Source organism: Cnephaeus nilssonii, assembly GCF_951640355.1.
Source record: "Cnephaeus nilssonii genome assembly, chromosome: 7".
In the NCBI taxonomy this organism is placed as follows: Eukaryota; Metazoa; Chordata; class Mammalia; order Chiroptera; family Vespertilionidae; genus Cnephaeus; species Cnephaeus nilssonii.
This window is the reverse complement of record NC_137078.1, coordinates 49,203,870-49,226,886: the sequence shown is the minus strand read 5'-3', so window position 1 is coordinate 49,226,886 and position 23,017 is coordinate 49,203,870. Positions and strand designations below refer to the sequence as shown.

The following is a 23,017-nucleotide window of genomic DNA, read 5'->3' as shown; positions in this document are numbered from 1 at the left end:
AATCTCATATGATACAATAATAAAGAATGCATGGAAGTGAAGAACATAGGCTTTGGAACTAAGCTTGTCAAGTTACTAGTTATGTGATCTTAGACAAATTACTTAACCTCCTTAGTTTCCTGTCTGTAAATGAAAATTATAATACTATTTCTGAGAATAGTTGTAAAGATTGACATATGGGTATACAGTGATATGGATTCAAGGAAAGAGAAAGAAGGAGACTTTTCAGGCGGTGGTAAAGAACATGTTATCCTATCTAATAATAGACAAATATGAAAATTGACCATACCTCCGACACACCCACAAGCCACGCCCACCATCCAATCAGAGCGAGTATGCAAATTAACCCAAACCAAGATGGCTACAGCCACAGAGAGCAAGGTTTCCTAGGTAACAGAGGAAGCCAAGCTTTCTGCCTGCCCTTGCCAGGCCTAAGCCTCCACTCAAGCTACAAAGTTTCAGTTATAGAAGGTAAACAAATTCAAACAAATGGCGGCAGAATGGAGCTTGAGAGAGCAGGCCGGCAACAGGGGAAGCAAAGCTTTCTGCACACCCTGGCTGGGCCCACCCGCTTAAGGCAACAAAGTTTCAATTATAACCCCAACACAAATGGCTGCCGGCCTCGGAGGGAGCCCCAGGCTTGGCTCCGCTCCATGCTACAAAGTTTCAATTGTAGAAGGAAAATAAATTCCAGATACCAGGGCCTCCTCTTGGGTTGCCAGGGGGCATGGCCGGCCTGCAAACCACCACAGGCCTCTCGCTCAGGCTGCCACACGCCCCAAGGGAACCCCCACCTGATCAGGGACACCCTTCAGGGCAAACCAGCTGGCCCCCACCCCTGTACCAGGCCTCTATCCTATCTAATAAAAGATTAATATGCAGATTGATCATCACTGCAACACACAATATAGCTGCCCCCATGTGGTCAAAGATCCTGCCCCCATGTGGACACAAGATGGCCACCACAAGATGGCCAGCAGGAGAGGGAAGTTGGGAGGCACCCGGCCTGCAAGGGAGGGCAGTTGAGAGGGACCAAGCCTGCAAGGGAGGGCAGTTGGAGGTGATCAACCCTGCAGGAGAGGGCAGTTAGGGGTGACCAGGCCAGCAGAGGAGGGAAGTTGGAGGCAAACAGGCTGGCAGCAGAGTGGTTAGGGGGTGATCAGGCTGGCAGGCAGAAGCGGTTAGGGGCAATCAGGAAGGCAGGCAGGCAAGCAGTTGGGAGCCAGCAGTCCTGGATTGTGAGAGGGCAGTCGGGACATCCCTCAAGGGGTCCCATATTGGTGAGGGTACAGGCTGGGCTGAGGGACAACCCCCCTCCGTGCACGAATTTCGTGCACCGGGCCTCTAGTTAAGCATAAAAGCAAAATAATATATATAGTATGATATTCCCAAGGAACTGTAAGGAGTCCAAAGCCTTTGTAGTTACTTTGTTTTGTAGCAGGGACTAAAACTGGGGAGATGTACAGGAAGGAGTCAGATCATGAGGGTCTTAGGGACTTAACTGAGGAGATTGAACTTTATCCAAAAATCTGTAGGGAGCTATTGAAATTTAAGCAAGAGAATGGCATGATTGGATTTAGCTTTTAGATAGATCACTCTGTTGATGTATGATTAGATGAGAGCCAGACCAGAAGCAAAATATCGGCCAGGAGGTTTCTGTAATAATTTAGATGAAAAATATTGGGAGCCTTTTTGGTGGTGATAAGAGAGAGGAGAAAATATAAACATACATCAAATATGCTGTATTCTGTATTTGGTATTTTCACATTTATTTTCCCATTTAATCCTTTTGATAATCCTATAAATTATGTTTAAGAAATCTGCTCTCTGAGATGCAATCATTATAATTACTATTGTTATTATTAATAGTAATAGTAGAAGTAGTATCCTGACTTTTGCTTTCTTTTCCTACTACTCCTTATTTCTCTGAGGTGGGACCTATTCTCCATCCTTACCTTTGTTTTAAATCCTTAATTAATACTAGTGTAGCTGTGTTTTTATTTACTCCCATTCTTTCACCATTTTGTCTATAGAATTCTGTATACTTGATACTTTTCCCTTCAACTCTCTGTATATTTTTATCTTCTTATGATTTATGAATGCCTTTTATATGCCATTTCATTGAGAAGTAGTTGTATCAATCAGAATTGTTTTCAAAAGATGAATATTTTAGATTAGTTACCCTGATCACTTCTCAGGCAGAAACCGTCTCGTAAATGAATATTCAACTTTCAAAAGAAGTATTTTGCTTTCATTCATATTGTATGTATTTCTGTACATTTTTACTAACAGATACTTAAAAATATTTTTTCTATATTGATTTTATTAACTTTAGCTTTATAAGCATTTCCCTCAAAATTTCATACTTTGAATGTTCTTTATCATCTATTATTTGAAAATTTTATCATTTTTATAACAAACCTTTCTAATGTACTTGAGTATACACTATTTTACTTGAACTTCCAAATAACTTTAGACAATGGGTAGGGCAAATATTCTATTTTATATATGAAAAAGACTGGGAGAATTTAAGTGCTGTCCAGGTTATACAATAAATAACATAGCTGGGGCCATGTTTTCTAACTTCATATTCAGTGTTTTTTTCCACACATAATCCTTAGGTAAGCTAGTAAATAACCTGAGGTGGTGGAAAGTACAAAATGTTAGTACTTACATTTTACAAAAATATTTCAGTTTATTTTGATCTTATATTTTAAAGGATCATATGTTCCAGCAGAATATTCTTCCTTTAGAATTGCTGAACAGATTTTTACAAGAATCAGTACTGATGATGATATAGAAACAAATTCATCAACTTTTATGAAGGAAATGAAAGAGGTACCCAACCTAAACTTTTCTTACGTTAAAAAAAATTGAATTCTGCTGCTAATAGTCAATGATCATGTAAGAAAGTATTCTTAAACTAAAACATGCAGATGTGCTTATACTACCCTGCAAGAGCCAGAGGGCCAAAGACAGCTTCCTAATTTCTGTCTTATATGGAAATGGAAATTAATGTTTTATGGAAAAATACAGTTTTAAAGAAAAAGCTAGTGTTATTGAATGATAAAAACACGCATTCATGTTTTTGTATGGGAGGTATGAATGACCTGTCCAGGAACAATTTGCATAGTATCTATTATTCCTCTTAGGTTTAGTTTTAAAATAAAAGATCACTGTGTTTAAAAATCATCCCATATTTTGTGCTCTTATGGAATTTTCATTTCCTTTAAAAAAAATATCTATCATCACCTATTTCTGATCTGAGCAAATCTCAAATAGGCTTGAAGGGCTAAAGGAATTCAGTATAGCTCTTGCCCTATTTTTAATAGTTAGGAATTATTGAATCACAATACAGTTGGCTAATTTTCTGTAGACAGATAATAATTATTGAATATCTATGGGATAATATAGCAATGTATTAGGTGCTCCAAGTTACATTTTTATTATTTATTTATTTTTTAACGGACTACATCACTTTTTATTTTTTAATATATTTTTATTGATTTCAGAGAGGGAGAGAGAGAAAAACATCAATGATGAGAGCGAATCATTGATTGGCTGCCTTCTGTATGCTCCATACTGGGGATGAAGCCCACAACCTGGGCATGTGTGCTGACCAGGATTCAAACTGTGACCTCCTGGTTCATAGGTCAGTGCTCAGCTACTGAGCTTCACCGACTGGGCTTAAGTTATATTTTTAAATAGTTCTAGCTCTCAAGAAGCTTAGTACTATAGCAAGGTAAAATGGCCATGAAGGTTACTAATTGTGCTATTACATAACGAAGGTGGTATTCTGTTTTTTGAGAAGGAGGTTAGTAATCTTCAATGGAGAAGGAGTATATTTGTTAATTAAAGTCTTGGTCTTTGTTGGGCATGGATTTAAATGTATTTGTTTAACCAGGAATCAATGAACTTGGATTGGATGCTTTTCCCAAAAATTTTCTTTCCATCTTTACAGGCTATAAAGAAGTTACAATTAGTTTGAGATATAGTTTTGAGTATTTTGTGACAATTGATTAATCATTTGTGGAGAAGAAAATGACCATCTTTATGCTTTATTTAAACATTTAATTCATTGCTTTGCTTGTTCCACTGTATCTAAAATGTCAATATTTTTTAGATGCTGGTTATTTATTCTTTTGTCTATTTCTTCTTTTTGACATATATGCTTGTATCTATGTACACATCAGCTATGCTATTGGAGTTATTGGTCATGAGATTTTTAGAACACAATATGTTAGTTTCTGCTCAGTTGAATTTCTCTTTAAAAATATATTTCAGATTAACTAATAAAGAGACTGATCTTTTCTATGATAGTTATAACTGTTTGGTTATAATGAATAATATTAAAATTATATTTTTCAGATAGCATATATTCTCCATAATGTTAATGACAAATCACTCATATTAATTGATGAACTTGGCAGAGGTACAAATACAGAAGAAGGTATTGGCATTTGTTATGCTGTTTGTGAATATCTGCTGAGCTTAAAGGTATTCTTCTCTATTTTAAGTATATTAGTTTTGAGCCCTTTTTTGATGTGTCCTTTATATACTTATCATGATTGTATTTTACAGGCACCTATAAATAGCTCTTTAAACAATTTTAGATAATGAAAAGTACTATAGAATTTATATTTTTGTTTTTTATTTCTGATGTAAGTAGGAATGGTTGGTACAATCAATAGTCATGATGTAAATAAGGAAAGGAGCAAATAAAAAAACACAACTAATGTTAAAACTAGTCACTTGCGAAACATGAAAACATTTCAGTAATTGTCTCCATGTGGAATAGCATTGACTGTGATGTCACAGCATGAAGTAGAACTAGGCATTAGAGATTACTTTATGGAAAATCTATTTTACCTGACAGTCCATTCCTTTAAAGAAAATGTTTTTTCCACAAATCAATTATATAAAAAAGCTATGATTTTTGCTCTATTATTAAGCAAATTTGTGAAGTACCTTTTAGATCATCATTCAAATTATATTCAGATATGAAAAAACTTAAATAAAAATATTTTTCCATTTTTAAAATACCTTAAAACATCCCTAAGATGGGAGTCCATAATAATTGATTATACCTTAATATACTTTAAATGAGAGTTCATAATGATTTATTATATAGAATGAGAAAAATATTATTTTATATTTAAAGTTATGTGTTGAGTCAAAAGTAACATTGGCTAATATTAGTCTTTGTAATTCTGAAACGATGTCACTTGATCAGAATTTTTTTTATATAAGAAAGATGTGTGTTACTTGTGAGGATTAAAAGCTAATTACTGTCATTAATTTTATGTTAACTTGACTGGGCTACAGAGTATCTCAGGGACATTTGGGCAAACAATATTCTGGGTGTATCTGTGAGGCTCGTTCTGTGAGGTAAGTATTTGGATTGGTAGAAGTAAAGCAGATTTCACTCTCCAGGGTGGATGGGTCTCGTTCAGTCAGTTTTGAATGAGGTCAAGTTGAAGTCCTGAATAAAACAAAAAGGCCTGATAGTAAGAGTTAACTCCACCTGCCTGACTGCCTTCATTCATCCTGGGATATTGGTTCTTTCCTGCTTTGGACTCAAACTGAAATATTAGCTCTTTCTGGGTCTTGAGCCTGCCAACATTTGGACTGGAACTATACCATCAGCTCTCTTGAGTCTATTGCTGATTGCAGATCTGGGGACTTAGCCTCCATAATCAATGAACCAATTTCTTATAATAAACTAGTGACCCGGTGCATGAAATTCATGCACATTAAAAGGGAATTAATTAGAGGAACTATTTTAATATTGCTATTTGCCCTTTCTCTATAATAGAAGTGTCCGGCTGGCCCCACCCCCATTGGGCAATACCAAAACCCAGCTGGCCCCACCCCCATCAAGCCCTGCTGGGGCGTGGCCTCAGGGGGGCGCAGCCTCAGGTCCCCCAGCCTTGGTGCTGGGGCAAGGGGCACGGCCTCAGGTCCCCCGCCCTGCCTGGGCCCGGCGCCACACAGCCTCAGGTCCCTGCTGTGAGGGCATGATGGCCATTTGCATATTAGCCTTTTATTATGATGATCTCTCTCTCTCTCTCTCTACACACACACACACACACACACACACACACACACACACACGTGTCCCTATTTTGTTTCTTAGGGGAAACTTGAATAATACAGATTTTAGTATCAAGAGTGTTTCTAAAGGATCAGAATTTTAAGGATGAGCTTTCTGAATTGGTTCTAGGGTTTCTGGAATTGACTCTCTAATATGATTAATTAATATACTCATGACTCTATTTCCAGCAGTAAAGAAAGCACTGTTAATCCATAGCATGACCTGGCAATAGAAATATGCAAAATATCACCACTGGATACTCTTAACCACTTATGAGAAGCAAAGAGCTGGGTGACTGTATATATGATACCTACAAATATTTTTGGCAAACTAAGGAATCTAATGAGGTTGGCTGGTTGCTCCTAATGTTATTGGACAAAATGGTGAAAGAAAAGGAGGCACTCAGGAATTGAAATGCCTGCATAAATCTCTATATACATGACCAGAAAGCTTCTATATGTGCCCTCAGGAGACTCTTACCTCCTGTCACCCCAGGACTGAGATTACTGAAAATCCAATCGAGATCTCATCCTGTGACTGGTTGAATTACAATGCAAGTTGAACTCTTAGCCATATGGTAGCAATTCTATTATTAAAATGAGAACATTAGTTAGGAAGAAATGGGATCCTGAAAGTTGGAAGAGGAACATGTGGGAAGACTCTGATGAAGCTGGGAGCACTAAGCCTCTAAATTCTTTTTTTAAATATATCTTTATTGATTTCAGAAAGAAGAAGAGAGAGAGTAGAAACATCAATGATGAGAGAATCACCGATTGGCTGCCTCCTGCACGCCCCCTACTAGGGATGGAACCCACATCTGGGCATGTGCCTGACTGAGAATTGACCTGTGACATCCTAATTCATGGGTTGATGCTCAACCACTGAACACCACCAGCTGGGCTGAACCTCTAGATTCTGATGAGTCTTTTTTGCCAGTGGAAGATACCTCTCTACCATAAGTGGGATTAGCTTTGCCACCCCATCTGTGAGGATTAGGTCTGCTTTGCCTGGAGAAACCGTAATGGCCTCCCCTGACACAGTTGTCGTGTAAGACAATACTGATTTTCCTTAGGATCCATTCATAGCAACCTTCATTGTTTCTAGACCATAACAGGATACAGCTCCTAGCAGGTCCCTAAGGGTAAAGTACAAAGTATGGCTGATTAGGAGGGACACTATACTTCCAAAGAAATACTTGAGTTTTCTAATTTATACAGATAGAAATCTGGGGAACATGTGTGGAACTGGATATTAAGGATATGGTATAATGATAGAAAGAATATAAAGTTGGGTCAGACTGAATTTAATAATAGGGACTTGCTAGGCAGAGATTTTGCATTTAATGTTGCAACTTGAGATGTTTGGTTGGTTGGTTGAAACATTGACTGGCTGGCTTAAAACCTTTTTACTAAAGACATTATAGGCCAGAGGTCTGACTACTCACCAGGACCTTCCCAGTTAGGAATTTATAATCAGATGAATAAGTGATTCAGAGGCGTAGGGAGATAGGAATGTTATTATGGATTTATTATTTAAGACCCACTCACCCACCCAAGACAGGTCCAAAAGACATATCTTTCACTATGACCGGGAGAAATATATTTGTGAGAGAGCCCCGACATCCTTGAAGAGCTCTGATTGCTTTTCTCTATAGGCCAGTCCTTGCAGTGGAAAGTGTAGTCATTGAATCGAGAATCCTAAATATAAGGCAGTAATTGGATCTCAGGGGTGCAGGAGCCAACTGGTAGCACTCAACCACCAAAGGCAAGGTTGGTGTAGCTACCAAAACAGCAGAGTCAAAGCAGCAATCAGAATAAGTCTTGACTTGGGAAGACCTATGACATTGGCTGGTTGATCATGGTGTCTCTAGAGGTGAAATAGATAGGAAGGTTATTAAATTCTTACATGATCTGTATAAGCATAAAAGTTTTAGGTCAAGTGAACAAATGTTTATCTTGAATTATAAAAACAGAGTCACAGCCCCTCAAGCAATTTCTAGACTTGAGCTAGTTTACAGACTTAGAACCTCTTAAATGAAGGGGAGGCTAGGTCTCTTTGAGGAAGGACTCTGGTACACTGCCCATAATTTATTCTCTTAATCATTCTCCCAGCCTTTTCTAAAAAGACTTATGCCCTTTTACTAGGGTAACTGTGTATTGGGGAAAAAGGAAATAATCAGACATTTTGAGAACTACTGGACACTAGCTCTGAACTGACTCTAACTCCAGGAGCCTCAAAACATCACTGTGGTCTACCAGTCAGAGTAGGAAGTTTATCATAGTCAGGTGACAAATGGAGTTTTAGCTCAGGTCTATCTCATACTGGGCCCAGTGGGTCCCCAGCCCATCCTGTGGTTAGAAGAGGTGCAGAGGTGAAAGATGCAAAGGTGGTGATTTCCACCACATCTCTATTCCACTCACGTATTTGGTCTGTGCAGAAGACAGATGGATTTTGGAGAATGACAGTGGATTATTATAACCTTAACCATGTGGTGACTGTAATTGCAGCTGCTATATCAGATGAGGTCTCACTGCTTGAGCAAATTAACGCATCCCCTGGTACCTGGTATGCAGCTAATTGGTCTAGCCAATGCTTTTTTCCCCTCTATATCTGTCAATCAAGACCACCAGAAACAGATTGCTTTCAGCTGGCAATGTCAGCAATACACCTCAAACTTCAGGGGTATATCAGCTCTCTAACTCTATGTCATAATTTAGTTTGCAAGGACTTTGATCACTTTAACCTGCCACAAGATATTACACTGGTCCATTACATTGATAACATTATGATGATTGGATCTAGTAAGCAAGAAGTAGCAACTACTCTAGATTTATTGGTAAGACATCTGTGTGTTAGATGGGGGAAATAAATCTGACAAAAGTACAGGGGCCTTCTATCTCAGTGAAATTTCTGATCACTGGTTCTAGGGATCCAGTGGTATAGGGCATATGTTACAATATTCCTATGTTGAGCTGAAGTATAAGTTGTTATATCTTGCCACCCCTTTCCATAGTTGATATCCATTTGCCAGTCAATTATTATTTTTTATTTTTATTTTTATTTTTTTAAATTACTTTATTGATTAAGGTATCACATATTTGTCATACCCCCCCCCCCATTCCCATCCCAAACCCCCCCACACGCATGCCCCCATCCTCCTGATGTCCGTGATCACTGGTTAGGCTCATATGCAAGCACACAAGTCCTTTGGTTGATCTATCTCCCTTGTCCCCACCTTCCCCTACCTTCCCTCTGAGGTCTGACAGTCTGATCAATGCTGTTCTTGTTCTTCAGTCTATGTTGTTCATCTTTTCCCCTAGATGAGTGAGCTCATGTGATACTAGGAATACACTTATAGGATCTGAAAATGAGACAAGCAATAATGGTTATGTTGAGAGGCAAATGAATCAGTCTATAGTGAGTTTCTTTCTGGGCCAACAGTTCTTTTGAGTCCCGATTTCTATGTCCAACAGTTGTTTATGTGTACATAACAGCAATGATATTTCAGTTCTGGATGGTGGAAAAATGGTGGTAATGCAGGTCCGACCCTCTCTGGTTTGGTCCTGGGCAATCTGCAGTGCCGCACATCTGCTGACTGCTAGTATGGCAAGGCATGGTCAGCGTCTTCCATCTCTGGACTGTTTCTCTTCTGACTTCATGGTTGGAGCACTCCTGTTGATTCCTCTCTGTTGCAGGAATCCACATGGTCTCAGAGTTGTTTTCTGAAAATATACAAACATATTCTCGACCAAAAGTTAATAAAGGAATATTTTCTATAAATTTGACTTGCGATCCTTTTTCATTTTTTTGCCCAAACGATTTTCCTTTGGCTTGTTTTTACACCATGTATGTTTTACCTGGGTGTCTTGCTGTTAGCATTACAAATGAAAGTTAATTTTCTAAAGTAAAAATTTTCTAGATGTAATTTATTTACAGGATATTTTTCCTTACATGATATTCTTCTACTATCCCCCCTTTTTTGGTTTAAATATTGGGAGGCTTTTGGAAATTTTATGCTGTAATCTTGATAGCTTTTAAATTTTACTTTTTTGCACTAAAATGTGACTGCTTTAGGTTCATTATATGTTATGCAATTTTACTATGAGATGAACTACCAATAAAAATTTTAGTTAACACTTTAGGAGCAGCTTTTTTTGTCCAGTACAATTGATTTTTCTAGAGTATTTGCTTATTTTGATTGGCCAATTTAAATTAGTCTGAAAACTTGACTACTATTTTACTGTCAAATTTAATACTCTAACAACCATCTTGTTTTACCCTGTAATTATTAGTGGAGAGGATTATTTGCCTTCTTGAGTAGGCCCTGAGCATTCCTGGTGCTAGGCTGGATTTAGATATCATAGACACCAGTTCCCCGGTTCATGGGTGCAAGACATCTCCATCAAGTCTTGTAGTGAGAGGGCATCTGCTGTCGGCCAAGTCTCTGTTACCTGGGTCCCGATTTGAGCTGGGCATGTGAAGCTGAGCAGCCATGGGGGCAGGAGATCTCCTTCAGCAGGGGTGAGGGTTCAGGCCCCTGCAAACTTGGGGGGGGGTGAAGGTCTGTGCCCCACCACTGTTGACCCCCAAGTTCTCTCCTGATGGCCCCTATGTGACTGTGCCTGTCTTAGGTTGTTCCTTCCCTGAGGAATCTTACCTGTCTCTGGCTAACCAGCCATCCTCCGGGGCCAAGCAGGGTGATGTGAGGTTTAGTTCTGTCTCCTTGGTCACCTATGCCCCCATGGCCTCCACACCCAGCACCTGCCTTGGGATCCCCTCGCCTGCTGGCAGGGTCCCAGCACTGATCACATATCTTGTGGAAGCCAGTCAATTATTTTTAATGTCTTAATATTGTAATTTTCCACTAATAACCTATTTAGTTGCTCACTGGTAATGTCTTAAACATAATCAACTATTCTAATTTCTATCTGCTTTAGTAACTCTGGGTAAGAAACCATGTGCTGGTCATAAGTCACTTGAATTACCTCCATCAAATCAACTAGGACTTAGGGAAAATACAGTTTCCTGGGGCCCCACATTACAGCTTCTGATTGAGAATTTAGGGGGAAAAGCACCAAGAATGTGCACCTATAACAAGCTCCCCAGATGATTACTAAAGTTTGAGAATCATTGTCTTAAGCAATTTTCTCAAAAAATTAAAAGTTTTGCCTGGCCAGCATAGCTCAGTGGTTGAGCATCGATTTATGAACCAGGAGGTCACGGTTCGATTCCCGGTCAGGGCAAATGCCCGGATTGCGGGTACAGTCCCCATCGTGTGTGTGTGTGTGTGTGTGTGTGTGTGTGTGTGTGTGTGGTGGGGGGGGGGGCATGCAAGAGGCAGCCAATCAGTGATTCTCTCTCATCATTGATGTTTCTATCTCTTTCTCCCTCTCCCTTCCTCTCTGAAATCAATAAAAATTTATTTTAAAAAAACACACACTTAAAAACTTTGCAGTTTCAAATACCTAAGGCTATTCATTGATTCCATTGTTCACAAACTATGTATATGGAGGGAAGATATATTTAAAGTAGTTTTTTTAAGTTGAGGGAAATATTATGATTTTGTTTATGAATTATTTCTCTAATAAATGATTACCTAAGTTAATAGCTTTATTTCTGATAAACTTTACCTTTTCAATATCTTTAGACTCTTTTTTTTAGGATTTCATTTTTGGATTTGTTTTCTTTTGCATATTGTAACATAATTGTGTATGTGTAAACATAATAAACATGTTCTTCCTTGAATATAAATTTTTGAAACATTTAAAAATGAGTCGACTGTCTTAGACTTAAAGTTATTACTTTCATTCCTACATTTCTGCTAAGCTACTTGGAAAACAGAACTAAATTTTATGTTCAAGTTGTTAAAATAGAATTTTCTCATTCATTAAAAAGTATTAAAATTCATTATTATATGTTCTAGGCATTTACACTGTTTGCCACACATTTCTTGGAATTATGCCATATAGATGTCCTGTATCCTAATGTAGAAAACATGCATTTTGAAGTTCAACATGTAAAGAATACCTCAAGGAATAAAGAAACAATCTTGTATACGTACAAACTTTCTAAGGGATTCACAGAAGAAAAAAATTATGGTAATACATAAAGAAATTTTATTTATATACTGAAACTCTGTATGTTTTTCTTCTCCCCTTTACTTGGCTGTCAATCTCAGTAACTTTCACTCTCATTCTTTTGAGTGCTTATATGCTCTAAAACTGTTTTATATGTCAAACTTGTATTTTATATGTTTATTTTTAAACTCATATTAACCAGTAACTGTAGAATTATAACACATGAAGGTCCCAGAAGTATTAGTGTCTATCCCTAGGAAAATGTAATTTAGTTTATATTTGCAAGTTATATAATGAATCAAAAATTATGTATTTCTTACACTCTTTTCAGTAACAGGGTTCTTTTTCTGTGTTCTTCAGAGTCTGGGAATTTGATAATTAAATCTAAAGTAATGGGGTATATTACCAAAGCATATGATATTCATAAACTTGATTACATATTTTCCCTCTACATTATTTTTGACATGTGTGAAATCTCATGGATTCAGAGAATTTTCAGTTGACCTATACGTACAACATTCCAAAAATTATTTTAGCTGTAAATGTGACCCTTATAAGAGGGGAAAAAAGCATCCTCTTTTCCTTACCATTTGAAATAGGAAATCAAATGGATAGCTTAATTTTTATCAGATGTTTAATCTTTATAAGTCTCAACTTTACCTATTAAATGGGATAATTTTCCATATATGTGGGCTTGTGAAGATGAAATGAATGATCAAATATGAACTAGTATAATGCCTAGCAATTACTAACTTCTAAGTAAATATTAGTATGCTTCTATTGCCTCTAAAGAATAAATACAATAAATTTTTAGCACACAGTAAAAGCATATATGGCATCCTATATAATACAGAGCTAATATGCTAATTAGACCGGACAGCAGAATGACCTTCCAGGACGACCTTCAACCAGTGAGTGGGGGGTGGGGCTGATGCGGCAGCTGGTGCTGCGAGGGCCGAGCCCCTAGCACAAATTTCCATGCATTAGGCCTCTGGTTTATACAGTAAAATTAAGCTCTGAGAACATGAGACTACTAGTTGGTACTTTGAATTTGCATGAAGAGTAATCACCTACCATTATAACTTCTGAGAAATTCTTCCCTCATTGATCTGCTAGCTAGAGGAACATTCAGCTGTATGGTCATCTCTATGACTAAACATTCTTCTCCCTTGCAAAACTTATATATACCGTATTTTCTGGCGTATAAGACGACTGGGCATATAAGATTTTCCTGGGTTAAAAAGTTGTCTTATACGCCAGAAAATACGGTATATATATGGATGTGTGTGTGTGTGTGTGTGTGTGTGTGTGTGTGTGTGTGTGTGTGTATACCGTATTTTCCGGCGTATAAGACGACTTTTTAACCCATGAAAATCTTATACGCCCACTCGTCTTATACGCCAGAAAATACGGTACTTGGACCTTCAGTTACCAACTGCATTTGTAACTGGTCAGTGTTATTACTAGTATTCAGTTTTCTAATTGCCTCTTTTCCTTTTCCTTTTCCTTTCCTAACATGTTTTCCTGTATTACAGAGATATCTTCAGAGATAATTTATCTAATATGTCTAATATATCTTGCATATGTAATTAAATATAATAATTGGTAAGTTGAACTTTGGAAAACTTAATTTGAGAATTGTCTAGTAGTTCAGAAATGTATATGAATGGAAGTTTAAATATCTGAAGAAAAGAGTAATACTGGTTAAAAGAAACCTAATAATTCTAGCAAGAATAATATTGAAGCCGTATTGCTTATAATTTTAGGATTAAAAGCTGCAGAGGTGTCATCACTCCCACCATCAATTGTCTCAGATGCCAAAGAAATCACAACTCAAATTACCAAACAAATTTTGGTGAGAAACTTTTTAGTAATAAGAATTGTGTGTTTTTGTTTTTTTTCAAATTCAAGGATACTTCTAGTGTGTGTATTTATAATGGCCTTGGATTTAAGTCTATAATAATTAAAATATTTAAAATAATCCTCTTTACTTCTCAAAGCATTTTTGGTTTGGATCATTATAACATTTTCCTTTTAATCACCTAATATAATAGGAGACAAAAGTTAAACAGTTCAGTTTCTATAGTACTGATTACAATATTAACTTTATGATGAGAAAATAAATCTATCTATACATATAAAAGGCTAATATGCTAAGTGTCCGACTGTCTGACCAGTTGCTATGACTTGCACTGACCACCAGAGGGCAGACACTCAATGTAGGAGCTAGCATGATGTGCACTGGCACCACCAACCTGGCGCCCTCAAAGCAACACTTGGCTTCCCCCAAGTGGGACATAGGCCCTGCCACCACCCCGGAGCAATAGCTCACCAAATTGCAGCCGATGCTGCCAAGACCCCATGGCGCAAAATGTGGCCCACAGCCAAGCCCAGCCCAGAAATGGTCGCTGTGGGCGACAGGTAATGACATCACATAGCAACTCCTGGCTTCATCTCCCTAGCGACGACTAGCCTCCTTGCAGTTTCTTCAGCCCAGGAACATGGCTTGCTTTATAGCCAGGTGCAAACATTTCACACTTTAACCAAATGTCTGTGAAGTGTTTTCCCATGCCTTATCTCATTTGATCTTAACAGAAGTCTTGGAGTAGGTAGATAGGAGACTCGGTGGAATCCTATTTTCTTTTCATTAGCTGGAAAACGGAGATTTAGAAAGCTTAGAAACTTGACCCGACTAAAAAGAAGTAAGAAATGGTGGACCTTGAAAATGACTTCAGGTTTTCTCACTGTGCAGAATATAGTCAAACACTGCTGCAGTTAAAATTTTACCCTTTGTTCTCCCTGTGTGATCTACAATAATAATCGGCTTCGTGTTGCCATTTACTGCTGTGTTGCTGACAATTACCTGAAAGAGAAGTTGGGGTGCTTTACTGGGCTGGAAAAAGTTTAGCTACATCAGAAAGCAGGTACAATTAAGCAAGCTTATTCTCTATATATAAAAGACTAAGTTGACTCACGCATGCATGATACATATAAAGCTCTCACTGGTGCCATCACATGTGTGTGTTTTGATCTGTCATTGTCGATCGTGAATTTGGTTGATACTTCTATTATAGAGAAAGGGCTAATAGCAATATTAAAATATTCCTTCTAATTAATTTCCTTTCAATGTGCATGAATCCATGCATCAGGCCACTAGTATAAAATGAGCATTAAAAGTAAAAATCTCTATGCACAACATTTCAAATCGTTTTTATAGTTTTCAAAGCTCCTCTATCATCCTGTGTAAGCTTCATAACTCTTTATGAAGCAGTTAGGTCTGTCTAATAAAATATAAAAAAAACCTATTATTTTTACTCACATTTTTACAGTTGAGGTTCATAGAGGTTAATTAATTTGCTAGGAAGCAGTAGCCAACACTGAATTCACATCTGTTGACCCAAAATATGTAAATCTTTTTTTTTTTTTAAATATCAGATTGCTTTATATTGTTTTAAGAATCCAGTGTGTTTAGTAAACTGAGCTAGGAGCAGTATGACATTTTCTTCAGTAGTAAGTTTCCTGTGTCTTTCATACTTTCTTAATCTGCCTTCAGTGTTTATTTCATTCTTCAGTCTTTTGAGGTCTTTGTGACTTTACTAATTAACCCCATTTGAATTCCTTCAGTAATTTTGGCAGTGCTCTACTTCTGAAGAACCACTTCAATTAAGGGCAACTTCTTTAATAGTCTTCTAAGTTTTGGCTTTCCAAATGATGCTAAAATATACTCAAGCCAGGCTAATTTTTTCCACTATAAATTTGTATATTTTAACTTTAGTTGAGTATTTTACTGTATAGTTTTTTTTCTGTCTTTTTTATTGATCAGTATGGTTTCTTTACAGTAACTCTTTCAAAATGGTTCTACTCTTACTAAGCCCTCAACCTCACTCTCCACAAAGAATTCACCTTCTATACTTTTTGTGAGACCTAAGGTCATCTTGATGAGTTCTTGAACTGTTTCTCCTTAAAAATTCTATTTTGGGATTTCCTTTTTCATTCATTTTTGTTCCTTCTTATCTCAGAAGAGATTATCTTTCAAATTTTTTTAATTAACTTTTTTGTCTTTTTTCCAACTCCATTAAGATGTTAATTAAACCCTAGCTGGTTTGGCTCAGTGCATAGAGCATCAGCCTATGGACTGAAGGGGCCCCAGTTGGATTCCAGTCAAGGGCACATGCCCGAGTTTCGGGCTCAATCCCAGTGTGGGGCGTGCAGGAGGCAGTGGGTCAATGAATCTCTCTCATCATTGATGTTTCTCTCTCTCTCTCCCTTCCTTTTTCTGAAATATATATATTAAATATGTTAATTAGTCAGTTTCCTTTCTTTGGATCTTTTTTAGACGGGCTTTTTTTTTCATGAATATGCTTAGTTTTTTTTCCCCCCTAAGAAACCCTTCTTTTAATCTTATTTCTTAAACTATATTTCTCTTATTTATTTATTTATTTATTTATTTATTTGTTTGTTTGTTTATTTAGTGATTTCAGAGAGGAAAAGGATTAATAGAAGTGTTTCTTGGGATATATTCCTAGAAGTGGGATTACTTTATCAAATGAGGGTTCCATTTTTAATTTTTTGAGGAAACTTCATACTGTTTTCCAAGAAATCAGAAAAACCAATTAGAAAGAATATATGCACCCCTATGTTCATTGGACAACTTACAATAGCTAAGATTTGGAAACAGCCTAAGTGCCCATCAGCATATGAGTGGATTAAAAATGATGGTACATCTACACAATGGAATACCATGCTGTGGTAAAAAAGAAAGAACTCTTACCATTTGCAACAGCATGGGTGGACTTGGAGAGCATTATGCTAAGTGAAATAAGCTAGTCAGAGAAAGATAAGTATCACATGATCTCACTCATTTTTGGAATATAATGAACAACATACACTGATGAACAAAAATAGATCCAGAGATATAGAAGCATCTAATAGACTGTCAAATCTCAGAGGGAAGGCAGGGGAGGATGGCCAGGAGTGGGAATTAAGAGATCAACCAAAGAACTTATATGCATATACGAATAACCAATGGGAGGTGAAGGCCTGGGGTGGGCGGCAGGGGTGGGCTGGGAGAGGACAATGTGGGAAAAAGGAGACATACGTAATACTTTGAAAAATAAAGAATAAGCCTGACCGGTGTGGCTCAGTGGTTGAGCGTTGACCTAAGAACCAGGAGGTCATGGTTCTATTCCTGATCAGGGCATATGCCCGGCTTGCAGGCTCAATTCCCAGTGCTAGAGGCAGCCAACCAGTAATTCTCTCTCATCATTGATGTTTCTATTTCTCTCCCTCTCCCTTCCTCTCTGAAATCAATAATAAAAAAAAAAAAGTAAAATAATAATTTAAAAAAATAAAGAAAGAATGATGTTTGGTACCCAAAAATGGTAACAAACTTTTGTAAAGAAAAAAATAAATATCTATTTAAAAATATGCAATCAATCAATCAATAAATGGAAGTGTTTCTAAGATTTTACCCTGTTTGTTTAAAACTCTATATTCTTGGTGATCTCATCATCTCAGCTTCCATTTTTATTTCTTTTGACCCTGAATTATATACAGGGTGGGGCAAAAGTAGACTTACTGTGCCATTGTGACATTCTTTTGAGTTAATAAAGCTATTGTAATATTCATAACCTGCATGTCTTTTTCCATACTCACAACTATAAACCTACTTTTGCCTTACCCTGTATTTTCTCCATACTTCTTGAAATCTTAATTTATGTTTGTATTCTTCAATAGGTCCAAAATTATCTTTTTTTTTTTTAAGAATTTTAGTGAGTTTATTTGAGCCAAACTGTCGACATATGCCGGGAAGCAGAACCTCAATGAATTGAGATAATGCTCCCTAAATTATCATCTTTAAAATCTCCTCATCTCTTCCTTGCCCTAGCAGAGTGATCTATGATCCCTTCATCTTCTTCTTTTTTATGGAGGTAAAGGAAGGGCCCTTGGAGCTTGAGAGTGAGGAAGCTAATGGTAATGTGCCTGGGGAAGGGGGGAGAGGGACTGGGAAGGGAAAGGCATGGGCATACTCCCTGGAGATGGAGCACCTGAATCCTTCTTAATCTCCTCTCATTAGGATTATGTAGTGGATTCTCTCTTTTCCAGCCCCTTCTACATACTTCCAGATTATCTCCTAATATAGCTCTTATCATGTTGTCTCCCTGCTCAGAAACTTCCACCTGTTTCTTACTAATTAATGTCAAACTTCTTAGCCTAGAGTTAAAAGTCTTCTATGATAATTTCTCAAAATATAGTGCTAGGATTGCTACATCAGAATTACCTGGAATGCTTGGTATCACCCTAGATTTTCAGGGTTTCTCCCGTGGCTCAGGAATGTACATCTTTAACCAGTCTTTAAATGATTCTTTTAAAATTAAATTTATTGGGGTGATACTTCTTAAAAATACCGTATATGGTTTAAGTGTACAATTCTCTAATACATCATCTGTATATTGCATTGTGTGCTCTCTACCGAAAGTCTAGCCTCCACCTTATATTTGACCCCTTTTCCTTCTTCATCTTCCCCCAACCCTTTCCGCTCTGATAACTACCTTCTGTGGTCTGTGTCTATGGATTTGTTTTGTTTGTTCATTTTTTTCTTTTGGATGATTCTTAAACACACTACATTTTAACTACTGTTTTATAATTTACCTATGCTTACTACCCCAGTCTTACACAACATTACTTAACTATATAACCTACATTTCTGCCATATTGAATTACTTGTCATTTTGTTGTTCTCACCTGATTGTATAACTTACTTCCTTTTCTTTGTTTCTTCCTTCCTTCCTCTTTCCCTCCCTCCCTTCCTCCCTTCCTTCCTTCCTTCCTTCCTTCCTTCCTTCCTTCCTTCCTTCCTTCCTTCTTTCTTTCTTTCTTTCTTTCTTTCTTTCTTTCTTTCTTTCTTTCTTTCTTTCTTTCTTTCTTTCTTTCTTTCTTTCTTCCTTTCTTTATCTATCTATCTATCATCTATCTATCTATCTATCTATCTATCTATCTATCTATCATCTATCATTTAAGGTTGACATTGGAGAGTGGGGTTGACATTGGCTAATCCTATCTAATAATAGACAAATATGCAAATTGACCATACCTCCGACACACCCACAAGCCACGCCCACCATCCAATCAGAGCGAGTATGCAAATTAACCCAAACCAAGATGGCTACAGCCACAGAGAGCAAGGTTTCCTAGGTAACAGAGGAAGCCAAGCTTTCTGCCAGCCGTTGCAGGCCTAAGCCTCCACTCAAGCTACAAAGTTTCAATTATAGAAGGTAAACAAATTCAAACAAATGGCGGCAGAATGGAGCTTGAGAGAGCAGGCCAGGGTTGCCTCCGGCAACAGGGGAAGCAAAGCTTTCCACACACCCTGGCTGGGCCCACCCGCTTAAGGCAACAAAGTTTCAATTATAACCCCAACACAAATGGCTGTGGGCCTCGGAGGGAGCCCCAGGCTTGGCTCTGCTCCAGGCTACAAAGTTTTAATTGTAGAAGGAAAATAAATTCCAGATACCAGGGCCTCCCCTTGGGTTGCCAGGGGGCGTGGCCCGCCTGCAAACAACACAGGCCCTCGCTCAGGCCACCCCACGCCCCAAGGGAACCCCACCCTGATCAGGGTCACCCTTCAGGGCAAACCAGCTGGCCCCCACCCCTGTACCAGGCCTCTATCCTATCTAATAAAAGAGTACTATGCAGATTGATCATCACTGCAACACACAATATAGCTGCCCCCATGTGGTCAAAGATCCTGCCCCCATGTGGACACAAGATGGCCACCACAAGATGGCCAGCAGGGGAGGGCAGTTGGGAGGCACCCGGCCTGCAAGGGAGGGCAGTTGAGAAGGACCAGGCCTGCAAGGGAGGGCAGTTGGAGGTGATCAACCCTGCAGGAGAGGGCAGTTAGGGGTAACCAGGCCGGCAGAGGAGGGAAGTTGGGGGCAAACAGGCTGGCAGCAGAGTGGTTAGGGGGTGATCAGGCTGGCAGGCAGAAGTGGTTAGGGCCAATCAGGAAGGCAGGCAGGCAAGCAGTTGGGAGCCAGCAGTCCTGGATTGTGAGAGGGATGTCCGACTGCCCAATGGGATCGGGCCTAAACGGGCAGTCGGACATCCCTTGAGGGGTCCCAGATTGGAGAGGGTACAGGCTGGGCTGAGGGACAACCCCCCTCTGTGCACGAATTTTGTGCACCGGGCCTCTAGTCCATATAATAAAAGGGTAATATGCAAATAGACTGAACGGTGGAACAATCGGTCGCTATGACATGTACTGACCACCAGGGGGCAGATGCTCAATGCAGGAGCTGCCCCTGGTGGTCAGTGCGCTCCTACAGGGGGAGCGCTGCTCAGCCAGAAGCTGGGCTCATGGCTGGTGAGCACAGTGATGGTGATGGGAGCCTCTCCTGCCTCCACTGCAGCGCTAAGGATGTCCGACTGCCGGCTTAGGCTCGCTCTCCCTCCCCGCAGGGAGCAGGCCTAAGTTGGACATCCCCTGAGGGTTCCCTGCCTGGGCCAGGCTGAGAGACCTCCCCATCCCCCTCCCCCCACCCTCCACCTCCCGTCAGTGCACGAATGTCTCTAGTAAGATTACCAGGCCTCTAGTAAGATTATATAAGTGTAACATGCTTTTAATGTGTCTTCTCTAGGTGTTTCCTTTGTCCAGAATACTAGTATTCTCCCTTCTAAGCTTTTCTTATCTATCAAGATTGATTTCAAATATCCTATCATATTTACGCTTTTCTTGAACTGAGCTCTTTCATTTGAGCATTTTGTATTCTCTAATGGGACTCATCATAATTACATCATTAGTTGCTTATAAATATGTCTTTTACATTATAAGACTGATCTTGAGTTCATTATCATGTCAGGTAGACATTTTTGTATCACCTATACTAATAGATATAAACACAAGCTATGGGGCTCAGACTATAGATTACAATGGATATTCAATAACTGTTATTTAAATAATAAATTGATAGTTGATCAATGTATTAAATAGGTACATGGGTAAATATATGATAATCTTATTCTACTCACAAAATCATATTTATTTTTCTTATAGTGAAAGTAGAAAAATATCTGGAATTGCTTCCTATTAAGAAAGAGTTGAGGGATTTTATTTCCCCTAGTAAAGGGAAACACACTAAGACTTTGCATACACAGTTAACATTGAAAATTCTGGTTCCCCTATCTAGCGCAGGCAAGAAATGAATGAAGAATTTTTCCAGCTGTACCTCCAACCCTGAAGTATTATTCAAGGGCTGAATATATAAAGATCTTACAAAAAATTAGAAAATTGCCATAATAAACATTATTTCTTAGGTATCTTTAAATCGTTTATTGAAAGTCAAGGCATAATTTTAAGTAGGTAATTATGTTGCTTATTTTTAAATTGTAATTTGCCTTTCAAGCAGTATTTTCTTTTAGGCTCTAGCAGTTTCTATGTATGAATTCTCTTGAGGGATAAGCAGTTTATTGATGACCCATTCTTTCCACCAGCTTATCTGTTGAGGAATTAAAATAGGAGATAACAGAGTGGTACTCTTGGGTGACAATTAAAATTAAGAATACTGCATAGCAATGAGCAGTGCTCTTTTCCCATACCTTTTTAATGAGAAAGTGTTTGTAGAACATAACTCTGGTGGATTTTCTATTGCTTTCGGTATTGTGTTGAGATAGTTGACCTACTTAGCAGATTTTTCTTTTCATTGAAAGGTGATTTTCAAGGTTATAAGGATCTGTCATAAAGTTGTAAATACTCTTGAGAACTTTATTCTCCAAAATAATATATCTATCTATTCCCATATATTCTTGCTAATTGGATGGAATTGATTTATCTGAAGGAATTAGCTAACCCATGAATTCTATATTTCTATTAAAAGATATAGAAAATTACTACAATTTTAATATTAGAATCATAGTAGTCATATTTTAAATTATATATGTGTGTTTTTTCAATAACAGCAATATCAAAGAAGTACCCCTGAGATGGAGAGACAGAGAGCAGTGTACCATCTAGCTACTAGGCTAGTTCAAACTGCTCGAAACTCTCGGTTGGATCCAGACAGTTTACGAACATATTTAAGTAATCTCAAAAAGAAGTATGAAGCAGATTTTCCTAAGGCTGAGCAAGTTTTAGGAAGGACTGAAGAAGAATAACAACTCACATTTTATACAAATGAAATAATATATGAGAAACCTAGAATTCATTTTCCCTAAGAGCAAAAGAAGATATTTGCTAAATTTTATATTTTAGTTGAGAATTACTTTATATTAACTTTAGAATTATCATTCTCTATGTATTCTGTATAAGAAAATACTTGTTATTATTACCTAACAATGAGAACAATTTAAAGGATTGATTTTTAGAGGGGAAAAAGTATGAGATGATACTTTTTTCATTTATGAAAATTTACGTTATTATTTTAAGTTTATTTATACTTATAAAGTGATGGTTTAAGATGTTATTATAAATATCTTAGTTTAAAAAAGTTTCTTTTTATGTCTGGAAACTTATGTGAGTTTTTTACACTCTACTCTGAAACAATATCTATGTCTCAATAAATTTTTACTTAGTATCCAAAATTCTAACACTGGATGCTTCTGAAGTTAGAATGATATTGGGCATTTTAAAGTATTCTTTTTGATATTCAGTATAGTTTATATTTGTGAAAATAAACACAAAGGTCTATGTAATGCAGGGAGTGTTTCCCAATAGCCAGGTATGCCATTTTGTACTCACCAACCTCTCTTCTTTTTCATGTTTTCATTTTTGGCCATTTAAGGTGAGTTAACCAAGGCTGCAGAAAGGTAATATCAATTTGTTTACCTCATTCTTGCTTCACAGGGAACA

The 23,017-nt window shown here is 37.8% G+C and overlaps 1 protein-coding gene across 1 annotated transcript in view; it reads left to right on the top strand.

Annotated features, from left to right (window-relative positions):
- Positions 1-22,323, top strand: part of MSH4 (mutS homolog 4) — a gene marked incomplete at both ends in the record, with an annotated part of 61,918 nt that extends 39,595 nt beyond the window's left edge. Inside the window, 5 exons of the mRNA XM_079777823.1 lie at positions 2,720-2,838; positions 4,369-4,497; positions 12,018-12,192; positions 13,938-14,026; positions 22,129-22,323. Of these exons, the coding sequence (XP_079633949.1) occupies positions 2,720-2,838; positions 4,369-4,497; positions 12,018-12,192; positions 13,938-14,026; positions 22,129-22,323 (707 nt within the window). The remainder of the gene's footprint in view (positions 1-2,719; positions 2,839-4,368; positions 4,498-12,017; positions 12,193-13,937; positions 14,027-22,128) is intronic.
- Positions 22,324-23,017: the final 694 nt, after the last annotated feature.